Source organism: Salvelinus alpinus, chromosome 15, assembly GCF_045679555.1.
Source record: "Salvelinus alpinus chromosome 15, SLU_Salpinus.1, whole genome shotgun sequence".
In the NCBI taxonomy this organism is placed as follows: domain Eukaryota; kingdom Metazoa; phylum Chordata; class Actinopteri; order Salmoniformes; family Salmonidae; genus Salvelinus; species Salvelinus alpinus.
In genome coordinates this window covers 38,978,560-38,992,235 of record NC_092100.1, presented here as the reverse complement: position 1 = coordinate 38,992,235, position 13,676 = coordinate 38,978,560, and the positions used below count along the sequence as shown (strand labels likewise).

At 44.6% G+C, this 13,676-nt stretch overlaps 1 protein-coding gene across 9 annotated transcripts in view; it reads right to left on the bottom strand.

The window, feature by feature from the left end:
• Window positions 1-13,676, bottom strand: part of LOC139540031 (neuron navigator 2-like) — a 161,362-nt gene that overhangs the window by 13,498 nt on the left and 134,188 nt on the right. For 7 of the 9 annotated variants that reach the window (XM_071343560.1, XM_071343552.1, XM_071343553.1 and 4 more), the window contains 9 exons: window positions 12,852-12,904; window positions 12,425-12,448; window positions 12,189-12,263; window positions 7,995-8,078; window positions 7,763-7,886; window positions 7,457-7,614; window positions 6,011-6,186; window positions 619-699; window positions 39-192 (listed from right to left, as the gene is read on the bottom strand). In XM_071343560.1, the coding sequence (XP_071199661.1) occupies window positions 39-192; window positions 619-699; window positions 6,011-6,186; window positions 7,457-7,614; window positions 7,763-7,886; window positions 7,995-8,078; window positions 12,189-12,263; window positions 12,425-12,448; window positions 12,852-12,904 (929 nt within the window). The remainder of the gene's footprint in view (window positions 1-38; window positions 193-618; window positions 700-6,010; window positions 6,187-7,456; window positions 7,615-7,762; window positions 7,887-7,994; window positions 8,079-12,188; window positions 12,264-12,424; window positions 12,449-12,851; window positions 12,905-13,676) is intronic. The other 2 variants (XM_071343557.1, XM_071343558.1) reach the window with 1 other exon arrangement.

The following is a 13,676-nucleotide window of genomic DNA, read 5'->3' as shown; positions in this document are numbered from 1 at the left end:
TCAATGGTCATATGTGGTCATGTTTCAGTCACCCTCACCTGCATGCGGTTCATGGACTCCCTGAGCTGGTCCAGCTGGTGGGCGGAGCTGAGGGCCTCCAGGCGTATGTCAGTCAGCTTCATGTCCTTGTCTCGGAGCTCGCTGCGGAGCGCCATCACCGTCTCCGCCTCGCTGTCTGTGCACTCTGAGATCCTGCAGACGAGACAGATGTCTGGTCAGTTCAGGGTTAAACAGAATGCTAGTCCTCAAGAGCACATCCCCGAGAAACATCATGGAGCACAATTATCATTCTCAGTAACATGCTGTACAAATTATTGGTTTGTCACTGCAAAAAATGATTGTCGCTTATTCCAAGTTAATCCAGAGGCACTGAATCACTGTGCGATAGATAGGGGTTCAGGCAATTGTAAACAGGACAAGATCAAAGTCCTGTGAAGGATGTGTGTGATTGGCTCAGAATTCCAGTTTCAATGGCACAACATGGCATGAGTGATCGAGTTGATATTAATTGGTTAAATAATAATTTGGTGCATCAAGGACATTTGTTAGGATTAGCCATCATCAGAATTGCTCATAAAGTGACTGTGGGTTATTCAGACAGTTTTCATACTCTATTACCGAGCGAGAGAACCAGTCCTCAACACCCCAGTGTTACCGCCCCAGCCACGCCCACTAACAGGCAGGGGAGAGAGAAAGGGACTAGAGACACACACAGACAAACAGACAAGAGAAGAACAGCTTCAATACAAACATCCAACTATTGACTAAAACAATGGGCCATGCAGTCTCTAATGATAACACACACACACACAGCTTGGGGTACTGGGATATACCGTGTATATATATATATATATACACGCACACATACAGTACCAGTCAAAAGTTTGGACACACCTACTCATTCAAGGGTTTTTCTTTATTTGTAGAATAATAGTGAAGACATCAACACTATGAAATAACACATGTAGAATCATGAAGTAACCAAAAAAGTGTTAAACAAATCAAAATATATTTTATATTTGAGATTCTTCAAAGTAGCCACCCTTTGCCTTGATGACAGCTTTGTACACTCTTGGCATTCTCTCACCCAGCTTCACCTGGAATGCTTTTCCAACAGTGTTGAAGGAGTTCCCACATATGCTGAGCACTTGTTGGCTGCTTTTCCTTCACTCTGTGGTAAACTCATCCCAAACCATCTCAAATGGGTTGAGTTCAGGTGATCGTGGAGGCCAGGTCATCTGATGCAGCACTCCATCACTCTCCTTCTTGTTCAAATAGTCCTTACACAGCCTGGAGGTGTGTTTTGGGTCATTGTCCTGTTGAAAAACAAATGATAGTCCCACTAAGCGCAAACCAGATGGGATGGCATATCGCCGTAGAATGCTGTGGTAGCCATGCTGGTTAAGTGTGCCTTGAATTCTAAATAAATCACTGACAGTGTCACCAGCAAAGCACCCCCACACCATCACACCTTCTCCTCCACGCTTCACGGTTGGAACCACACCTGAAGAGATCATCCGTTTACCTACTCTGCGTCTCACAAAGACACGGCAGTTGGAATCAAAAATCTAAAATGTGGACTCATCAGACCAAAGGACAAATTTCTACCGGTCTAATGTCCATTGTTCGTGTTTCTTGGTCCAAGCAAGTCTCTTCTTCTTATTGGTGTCCTTTAGTAGTGGTTTCTTTGCAGCAATTCGACCATGAAGGCCTGATTCACGCAATCTCCTCTAAACAGTTGATGTTGAGATGTGAATGTTACTTGAACTCTGTGAAGCATTTGTTGTTTGGGCTGCAATCTGAGGTGCAGTTAACTCAAATGAAATTTTCCTCTACAGCAGAGGTAACTCTGGGTCTTCCTTTCCTGTGGCGGTCCTCATGAGAGCCAGTTTCATCATAGCACTTGATGGTGTTTGCGACTGCACTTGAAGAAACTTTCAAAGTTCTTGAAATTTGAAATATTTCCTTCTTTGAGTCAACTGATTGGCTCAAAGAAGGAAATAAATTCCACAAATGAACTTTTAACAAGGCACACCTGTTAATTGAAATGCATTTCAGGTGACTACCTCATGAAGCTGGTTGAGAGAATGCCAAGTGTGTGCAAAGCTGTCAAGGCAACTTTGAAGAATCTCATATATTTTGTGGAACACTTTTTTGGTTACTACATGATTCCATATGTGTTATTTCATAGTGTTGATGTCTTCCCTATTATTCTACAATGTAGAAAATTGTACAAATAAAGAAAAACCCTTGAATGAGTAGGTGTGTCCAAACTTTTGACTGGTACTGTATATATACAGTGGCAAGACAAAGTATGTGAACCCTTTGGAAATACCTGTATTTCTGCATAGATTTGTCATAACATTTGATCTGATCTGCATCTAGGTCACAACAATAGACAAACATAGTCTGCTTAAACAAATAACACACTCGTGTCTTTATTGAACACACCGTGTAAACATTCACAGTGCAGGATGGGAAAAGTATGTGAACCCTTGGATTTAATAACTGGTTGACCCTCCTTTGGCAGCAATAACCTCAACCAAACATTTTCTGTATCTGTGGATCAGACATGCACAACGGTCAGGAGGATTTTTGGACCATTCCTCTTTACAAAACTGTTTCAGTTCAGCAATATTCTTGGGATGTCTGGTGTGAACTGCTCTATTGAGGTCATGCCACAGCATCTCAATCGGGTTGAGGTCAGGACTCTCCAGAAGGCGTATTTTCTTCTGTTGAAGCCTGTTGAAGCCTTCTGTTGTTGATTTACTACTGTGTTTTGGGTTGTTGTCCTGTTGCATCACCCAACTTCTGTTGAGCTTCAATTGGCGGACATATAGCCTAACATTCTTCTGCAAAATGTCTTGAAAAACTTGGGAATACATTTTTCTGTGATAGCAAGCTATCCAGGCCCTGAGGCAGCAAAGCAGCCCCAAACAATGATGCTCCCTCCACAATACATTACAGTTGGGATGAGGTTTTGATGTTGGTGTGCTGTGCCTTTGTTTCTCCACACGGTGTTGTGTGTTCCTTCCAAACAACTCAACTGTAGTTTCATCTGTCCACAGAATATTTTGCCAGTAGCGCTGTGGAACATCCAGGTGCACTTTTGTAAACTTCAGAAATGCAGCAATGTTTTTTTGGAAAGCAGTGGCTTCTTCCGTGGTCCTCCCATAAACACCATTCTTGTTTAGTGTTTTAGGTCTCGTAGACTCGTTAACAGAGATGTTAGCATGTTCCAGAGATTTCTGTAAGTCTTTAGCTGACACTATGATTCTTCTTAACCTCATTGAGCATTCTGCGCTGTGCTCTTGCAGTCATCTTTGCAGGATGGCCACTCCTAGGGAGATTAGCAACAGTGCGGAACTTTCTCCGTATGGGGAGTGTCGCTGCACAGCTATTTTCAGGTCTCTCCAGAGATGTTTGATCAGGTTCAAGTCCGGGCTCTGGCTGGGCCACTCAAGGACATTCAGAGACTTGTCCCGATGCCACTCCTGTGTTGTCTGGCTGTGTGCTTAGGTCCGTTGTCCTGTTGGAAAGTGAACCTTTGCCCAAGTCTGAGATCCTGAGCGCTCTGGAGCAGGCTTTCATCAAGGATCTCTTTGTACTTTCATCTTTCCCTCAATCCTGACTAGTCTCCCAGTGCCTGCTGCTGAAAAACATCCCCACAGCATGATGCTGCCCCCACCATGCTTCACTGTAGGGATGGTGCCAGGTTTCTTCCAGATGTGACATTTGGCATTCAGGCCAAAGAGTTCAATCTTGGTTTCATCAGACCAGAAAATCTTGTTTCTCATGGTCTGAGTCCTTGCGGGCTGTCATGTGTCTGTGAGGTGTGGCTACCGTCTCGCCACTCTACCATAAATGCCTGATTGGTGGAGTGCTGCAGAGATTGTTGTCCTTCTGGAAGGTTCTCCCATCTCCACAGAGGAACTCTGGAGCTCTGTCAGAGTGACCATCGGGTTCTTAGTCACGTCCCTGACCAAGGCCCTTCTCCCCCAATTGCTCAGTTTGACCGGGTGGCCAGCTCTACGAAAAGTCTTGGTGGTTCCAAACTTCTTCCATTTAAGAATGATGGAGGCCACTGTGTTCTTGAGTACCTTCAATGCTGCAGACATTTTTTGGTACCCTTCCCCAGATCTGTGCCTCGACACAATCCTGTCTCGGAACTCTACGGACAATTCCTTCGAGCTCATGGCTTGGTTTTTGGTCTGACATGCACTGTCTACTGTGGGACCTTATATAAACAGGTGTGTGCTTTTCAAAATCATGTCCAATCAATTGAATTTACCACAGGTGGACTCCAATCAAGTTGTTGGTTCGATTACTGGCTCAAAATGGCCAGAAACAAATAACTTTCTTCTGAAACGCATTAGTCTATTCTTGTTCTATTTCATGCGAGAAATTGCCAAGAAACTGAAGATCTCGTACAATGCTGTGTACTACTCCCTTCACAGAACAGAGCAAACTGGCTCTAACCAGAATATAAAGAGCAGTGGGAAGCCCCGGTGCACAACTGAGCAAGAGGACAAGTACATTAGAGTGTCTAGTTTGAGAAACAGACGCCTCACAAGTCCTCAACTGGCAGCTTCATTAAATAGTACACACAAAACACCAGTCTCAACGTCAACAGTGAAGAGGCGACTCCGGGATGCTGGCCTTCTAGGCAGTGTTGCAAAGAAAAAGCCATATCTCAGACTCGCCAATAAAAATAAAAGATTAAGATGGGCAAAAGAACACAGACACTGGACAGAGGAAGATTGGAAAAAAGAGTTATGGACATAGGAATCTAAGTTTGAGGTGTTCGGATCACAAAGAAGAACATTCGTGATGCGCAGAAAAAATTAAAAGATGATGGAGGAGTGCTTGACGCCATCTATCAAGCATGGTGGAGGCAATGTGATGGTCTGGGGGTCTTTTGGTGGTGTTAAAGTGGGAGATTTGTACAGGGTAAAAGGGATCTTGAAGAAGGAAGGCTATCACTCCATTTTGCAACGCCATGCCATACCCTGTGGACGGCACTTAATTGGAGCCAATTTCCTCCTACAACAGGACAATGACCCAAAGCACAGCTCCAAACTATGCAAGAACTATTTAGGGAAGAAGCAGTCAGCTGGTATTCTATAATGGAGTGGCCAGCACAGTCACCGGATCTCAACCCGATTGAGCTGTTGTGGGAGCAGCTTGACCGTATGGTACGTAAGAAGTGCACGTCAAGCCAATCCAACTTGTGGGAAGTGCTTCAGGAAGCATGGGGTGAAATCTCTTCAGATTACCTCAACAAATTGACAACTAGAATGCCAAAGGTCTGCAAGTCTGTAATTGCTGCAAATGGAGGATTCTTTGACGAAAGCAAAGTTTGAAGGACACAATTATTATTTCAATTAAAAATCATTATTTATAACCTTGTCAACGTCTTGACTATATTTCCTATTCATTTTGCAACTAATTTCATGTATGTTTTCATGGAAAACAAGGACATTTCTAAGTGACCCCAAACTTTTGAACAGTAGTGAATATATAAAGTATATAAATATATAAAGCTGTTGAGATAGCTGTATCAGACACTATGGGAATCAGTAGTAATCATTAATATGGTCATGTGATGTTCCAGACCCCTGAGTTGACTGTATTAATTGAGAAAACAGGGAGCCTCCATTATGATCCACTATCACCTCCCATTTAGAAACAGGTGAGTGTCTAATAGCCTGGGCCCAGGTACTCACAGAGAGTTGGAGTGGGAGAAGGTACTCACAGAGAGTTGGAGTGGGAGAAGGTACTCACAGAGAGTTGGAGTGGGAGAAGGTACTCACAGAGAGTTGGAGAAGGTACTCACAGAGAGTTGGAGTGGGAGAAGGTACTCACAGAGAGTTGGAGTGGGAGAAGGTACTCACAGAGAGTTGGAGTGGGAGAAGGTACTCACAGAGAGTTGGAGTGGGAGAAGGTACTCACAGAGAGTTGGAGTGGGAGAAGGTACTCACAGAGAGTTGGAGTGGGAGAAGGTACTCACAGAGAGTTGGAGTGGGAGTTCCGGATCATGGGTGTTGAGGCGGTGGAGCCGTTATATGCAGTTAGCTTGGGGGAGGAGGGCAGGGAACAGTCGGCAATCTCTTCTGCGTCGGAGTGGGAGGACGCAGACTTGGACGACTTCTTCTTCCCAAATGCCTGCTTGAAAGAGCTCCGCAGCTGCAGCCAAGGATGGGGATGGGGTCAGAGAAGAGAAGAAAACAGAGAGACCTGATTACATAGTAAAGCACACAGACATATAAGGGGCCCAAAAATACATTTTGAATCACAAAACAGTTACAAACTTCTACTCTTTCACTATCTCCACCTAATCAAGGAATAAAAGTCTATTCTGGAAATTAGTGTGTTAATCTTACCTCATAGACCTCCACACGATAGGAGAGCACAAGAGGGGAAAGACAAGACCACAGCATGCTGATCATAGACAATTTCAACTTTTAGCTTGGAGACACAATAGAGGTATGGTGGATTTGTTTTGTTAAGACAGGAACAATCCACGAACTTGTGTACAGGTCTTAAGGACATAGAATAGGCTGTACACAAGGCAGCTCACTAAAGAGACTGAACGCAAACTATACCCTCACAGCTACAAACAAGGAATGAACACAAGGCTAGGGAGGAAGAGTTATCACTTTTATAAACTTCTCACTAATTGACACGACTACTCAACCACTAAAGGGGAGATTTAGATATTTAAACTCAGTAGTCATCTGCCCCCTTGTGGTCAAATAGTCAGGTACGCCACGGTTGTACTTCTAACTAATACACAGATACTAATATCATCACCGTCTGCGTACATAGTCATCATTCACCTTCCCTCCAGCACACGCAACAGCATCATATCAGGACAAAAGAACACACACGCAGACATTTTAAATTGACTTCATAGGTTAGTACAGGCAGTATTCAACCAACATACATACTGTGTACACACCTCTTTTCTACAGGCAGAAAATGCACGAGTATATTGACCTAAACTCGTGTCTCCTGACTAACAGATTACAGGTGACCTTTTCGTGGTTGCGTGCAGTTTCTTTGCGGTTTGCCATGTGTAATAAGGGAACACCTCACAATCTAGTTTCTAGAGCAGCTCACTAACAACAATAACCATATTCACCTTTGCTCCTGCGCAAGAAGGCTGAGCACAAACAGAAGGATTGGAGGAAAGGGCAAGAACATCTGACTGATTAGACGTGCAGACAGAGACAGACAGACGAACAGACACAGAGCGACAGACAGCTAGCCAGCCATGTTGATAAACAGACAGACATAGAGGGACAGACAGACAGCTAGCCAGCCATGTTGATAAACAGACAGACATAGAGGGACAGACAGACAGCTAGCCAGCCATGTTGATCAACAGACAGACATAGAGGGACAGACAGACAACTAGCCAGCCAGCTAGATAGACAGAGAGTGGAAGACCTACCCAGTTCTTCCTCGTCTTTTTGTTCTTGGCGTCCAGCTCCAAGTTGCTGCCCACGCTGGAGTGGCTGGTGGCGCTGGTGATGCTAGACACACTGTCAGATGAGTGCTGTCTGCGGATACACAGATCCTGCTGAGACTGGGGGCTTCCATTGTCTGAGGCTGTGGGATGCACAAGACAGAGGGTGAGACAGGGACCAGCATAGAATTCTAATCCATTCTGATTCGGTGTCAGATGCCCTTTTTCTCACTAGCCAATAGACATCTGTTCTTGTTGGGTTTCATGTTGATGTGGGAGGTAACTTCTCACCTGGCCTATCACCTTTGCAGGTGAGCTCTGGCAGGTTGATGACACCGTCGATGGCTGCCTGGGCTGCTGTGTTCTGCTTCTTCATGTGCTCTACGGTCTTCCTCAGGTCGTTCAGCTCAGAATCCTAAAATACAACAACGTGATGAAGCAACACAGTTAGCATCACGATCCATCCAAGGAAAGACAGACATATTTCTGAGGAAACCGACATTTTGACGGCTCCAGTCCTTACTTTCTGCTCAGCCGTGGTGGTAAGACCCTGGAGTCGGATGGTCATGTTCCCCAAGCTCTGCTCAAACGCTGCTACCAGGTGAGCCTACGGACATGCACACAGCAGTACACATTCAGCTATCCATGTATACGTTTGCAAACTGACCTGCTGACAAGGTCATTTGTTCTCCTTCACCTGACACACACTTGTTTGGGCCGTTTCACAGCCCACTCAGGGCTGTGAAACGGGCAACACACTGCAGTTTTAGGAAAAGGTCTCGCTCGTAAGAACACACCCACATACCTTTCACGACATGCATACACAGAGCCAAAAGAAAAACATCCACAGGTGATAATGGCTTCCGTGTCATGGTGCACATTGAGTATTTTGAGTAAGAACGAGAGGAGTTGAGTTTCTCCACAGGGACAGCTGGGGAAGTCACTGCATGTTAGAAATGGATCCATGCTGATATAATGGGCCAGGCTCTCTGCCGACTACCGATTTACCTGTCTGGGCAGGGTTCCATGGTTCAGTAGCCTGGTAGAGATGAACATGAGGCCAACACGAGTCCTAAAAAAACCCTCTAGCTAGCTATCATCTGCCTTCGTGAAACCAGAGACCTGCTACCTTCTCACAGCCACAGACGAGCAGAGAGAAAGGAAAAAGAGGGAATTCTGGTTAAGCGAAAAACATTTAGGATGTTTTCTTCTCATATGCAGAGTCAACTGATCACAAGTATTTGTTATCTTCTGTAGAGATACAGGTGTGAGAGAAACATGCTGCTTAAAGTCATGCTGGTTATCAACTTGCACGTTGATTTACTCATCAATGTCACAGTTGGACATTTGACGAAGGCGTACAAAGAGATTGCAGACCGGCTCAGTCAGTTTGGCAATCATATACACCCAAAGAAACCACCTCAAATGCATGAAATCAATGGATGGCTTGTGTTTTAGAAGATAAATGCTAAAACTATTCCATACCGTAGGTGTTAGGATTTCCAAAGCTGTGGTGGGTTTTAGATAGTACATTTTCTCTTATGCATTGCTGTTGTAGATATACTTTGCAAGGACAAGAATCAGCGCAATCGATTCACATTACACAGAAAACCTAAAGCATGCACATTTTTTGAAATCAAACATGAAATCAAACATCACGTTCCTGGTAGTTGATAACAGCTTTACAGGCAAAACAAAAGCAGAACATCAAGAGTATTGCAACAGAGACGCGCGTGTCCTCTGACATATCTAGGACAGACAGACACACTGAGCTCCAACCTCTAGTTACAGCTCACAACCCAACCATGTACTGTAGTAGCAGTAGTACGCTATACTGATGGCTCCACAATAAACAGACAAATACCCAGGATGTAGTAGCAGTAGTACGCTATACTGATGGCTCCACAATAAACAGACAAATACCCAGGATGTAGTAGCAGTAGTACGCTATACTGATGGCTCCACAATAAACAGACAAATACCCAGGATGTAGTAGCAGTAGTACACTATACTGATGGCTCCACAATGAACAGACAAATACCCAGGATGTAGTAGCAGTAGTACGCTATACTGATGGCTCCACAATAAACAGACAAATACCCAGGATGTAGTAGCAGTAGTACGCTATACTGATGGCTCCACAATAAACAGACAAATACCCAGGATGTAGTATCAGTAGTACACTATACTGATGGCTCCACAATAAACAGACAAATACCCAGGATGTAGTAGCAGTAGTACGCTATACTGATGGCTCCACAATAAACAGACAAATACCCAGGATGTAGTAGCAGTAGTACACTATACTGATGGCTCCACAATAAACAGACAAATACCCAGGATGTAGTAGCAGTAGTAGGCTATACTGCTGGCTACACAATAAACAGACAAATACCCAGGATGTAGTAGCAGTAGTAGGCTATACTGATGGCTCCACAATAAACAGACAAACACCCAGGATGTAGTAGCAGTAGTACACTATACTGATGGCTCCACAATAAACAGACAAATACCCAGGATGTAGTAGCAGTAGTAGGCTATACTGCTAGCTCCACAATAAACAGACAAATACCCAGGATGTAGTAGCAGTAGTAGGCTATACTGCTAGCTCCACAATAAACAGACAAATACCCAGGATGTAGTAGCAGTAGTACGCTATACTGATGGCTCCACAATAAACAGACAAATACCCAGGATGTAGTAGCAGTAGTACACTATACTGATGGCTCCACAATAAACAGACAAATACCCAGGATGTAGTAGCAGTAGTAGGCTATACTGATGGCTCCACAATAAACAGACAAATACCCAGGATGTAGTAGCAGTAGTACACTATACTGATGGCTCCACAATAAACAGACAAATACCCAGGATGTAGTAGCAGTAGTACGCTATACTGATGGCTCCACAATAAACAGACAAATACCCAGGATGTAGTAGCAGTAGTACACTATACTGATGGCTCCACAATAAACAGACAAATACCCAGGATGTAGTAGCAGTAGTACGCTATACTGATGGCTCCACAATAAACAGACAAATACCCAGGATGTAGTAGCAGTAGTAGGCTATACTGCTAGCTCCACAATAAACAGACAAATACCCAGGATGTAGTAGCAGTAGTAGGCTATACTGCTAGCTCCACAATAAACAGACAAATACCCAGGATGTAGTAGCAGTAGTAGGCTATACTGCTAGCTCCACAATAAACAGACAAATACCCAGGATGTAGTAGCAGTAGTAGGCTATACGGCTAGCTCCACAATAAACAGACAAATACCCAGGATGTAGTAGCAGTAGTAGGCTATACTGATGGCTCCACAATAAACAGACAAATACCCAGGATGTAGTAACAGTAGTACACTATACTGATGGCTCCACAATAAACAGACAAATACCCACATGCCAACATACAAGCTCACTTCCCAAAACAAAGCATCCAGAGACTCAAAGCTGCTGAAGCCCTGTGAGAGCCCAGAGGTTCCAGTCAGATCCCACCTCAGTGAGGTCCTGCTGTATGTTGCTGTCCTCCTTCTGGCCTGCAGGGCTGTAGCTCTGGCTGCGTCTCAGCCTGGGCTGCAGCTTGCGTCTGGCCTTCTCTCTGGTTGCCTCCTTCCCCAGGGACGGGTAGTGGTTCAGGGGACACCACGTCACCATCACCGGGCTGCTAGCCCCGGGACTGGGGCTTTTGGCTGACATGGCTAAAGCGCCTCAGCTCAGGGTGATCCAGGTCCAGGGTGATCCAGTCTTCCTTTGATAAAGTATGAGTCCGGTAGCAGACAGACGCTGAAGACTGATAGTTAGGTGCTTCTGTTCTGATCATCACACAGAGGTATGAGTAAACACATGTTCTGATTCCTATCACAGCCCAGAGCCCGGCCGCCACGGAATATGAGCTGATAGCTTGGCAGAAGGCAGAAGAGAAGGCGGGGAACAGATCTGGAGGGTTTCCATCAGACAGAGGGGCTGGTGTTGGGGCATGTGGCAGGCTGGCTGATTCCTCCACTATCAGGCTGTACAGTCTGTCAGGTCCTAGTGCAGGTATGTCTTACAGGGCTGGTAAGGCCAGGGGCTCAGGCCATACTCTAGCAGCCTAACCCGAGTTCTCTTACAAGGAACTACAGCCTTCATACTCCACCCAAGCTCCCACAGCTGCTCTAACCTGCTTTGTTGTGAAATCTCTGTTTGTGAGATCACATAACGAGTGTGGATGCGGGCCCGAGGATGTACCATTTCATTAGGCTGTTACTGATGCTGTTTCTGCTGCAGGGCTGTCATGTTTGTTTACATTCAGAGAGCAGATAATGGGGCTGAACGCCTGCTTCCCCTCTCAGACCATTACCCAGTGTCATGTTCAATGTGCTGTAGGACGCCACGCAAAGGTAAACAAAAACACCATGCGCAATGCTGGAACTCTTTGACTTGTAGGTATTTTAAATTCTGGTAACACGCAACACTAGGACGAATCCATTCCAATGACCACAACCAAGGCATTATATACAGTTAGCAGGGTTGGGGTCAATTCACAACGTACACTGAAACACCAATTCCAATTCTCTTCCATGCTTTTCAATGAGGAAAATGTGGAATTGGAATTTGGTTTACTTTATGAATTGACTGAAATTTAAATGGAACTGACCCCAACCCGGACAGTTAGTACCAGCGGAACCATGATGCCACAGTGCTTAGCATAGTAACCATTTGCCATCAAACTTACATTAGCACTCAGCTGAGTGGTCAAACCAGACACCTTCTCCTGGGAAGCGTCCAATTCTCTCCGCAGCTTACGAATCTGAGAACAGAAAAACAAGATAATCTACAGGAAACATAATATTAGGATATAGAGTATGTAGTACCCAAATAACTTGCTGGCTCATAAACAGTTATGATGTTACAGTCCCAAAGGGAATCAATGGTGGCACATTGTTTGTGTGAAAGTAAAGTTGTTCTTACCTCCGACTGAGATTTCTCCTCCGGCTATGAAAAAGAGGAGAAGAGAAGAGAGGTTAATGCAGGTCACAGTATGCCTGGGATAAGACAGCAAGACAGACAATCTGAACATATTCAGTTTCCACCTAAGGCTACAAGGATTCACACAAGCAGTTAATTAGCAATGCAACTCAGCAGTCAAGTCAGGCACATTGAGATGGTCCCTCTTCACTTTCACCCATATAGCTCACCGAGGGCTGGTTTCCCAGACACAAATGAACCCTAGTCCTGAACTAAAAAGCATGCTCAATGAAGAACCTCAATTAAAATATATATTTTTTTTAGCCCGGGACTAGGCTTAATCTTTGTCTGGGAAACCAGCCCTAAGTATATTAACATTCGTACTATGTGTTTGGACAGTGCATCAAACATGAATCAAAGTGTCGCTCACCATGGAGTGGGCAGAGGAAGTGCTGGACACTAGAGACAGAGAGGAGCCGTGGACTGGAGAGAAACAAAAAAAAAAACTCATTCATCTGGTGACATCAATCATGGATAATGGCTTCATGCAAGCAGTGGTTCATCTCCCCCTGACGACTTTGGAAACAGCAACATGCATAAACAGGTCCCCTGGGTGAACATTTACAACAGAGGTGCTGCTCTAGGTGTGTGTGTGTGTGTGTGTGTGTGTGTGTGTGTATGACCGTGTGTGTATGTGTGAGCGCCTGCGTGGCACTGTTATGTTACTGGAACTAGTTTACTTTGTAGCCTATCCTTTAATTGTGCTGATATGGTTTGACATCCACACATCCGCCCCGATATCTAACTGCCTGACTACACTCACATAATCACATGTCCAAGCTTAAAATCGCCCTGGTGAGACATACAGTATGACACATTCACACTTTAGCAGCAGTCATCAGCCTATACATCATCATTACGCTTTAGTGAGTGCTGTTACTACACTAACACAGCCTCGCTATATGAGCTGTCTCTCTCTTCATTAATCATAATGGAATAGAACCACAACATCACCGCAGGACTAAAATGACAGCAGGGGGATGTGCCAAACTTAAAGGGCCAATGCAGCCATTTATATCTCAATATCAAATCATTTCTGGGTAACGATGAAGCACCTTACTGTGATTGTTTTCAATTAAAATAGTCAAAAAGAAACAAAAATAGCTTCTTAGCAAAGAGCAATTTCGCAAGCAAGAATTTTGCTAGAACTGTCTGGGGGTGGTCTGAGTAGGTGCGGAAAAACGGAAAACTAGCT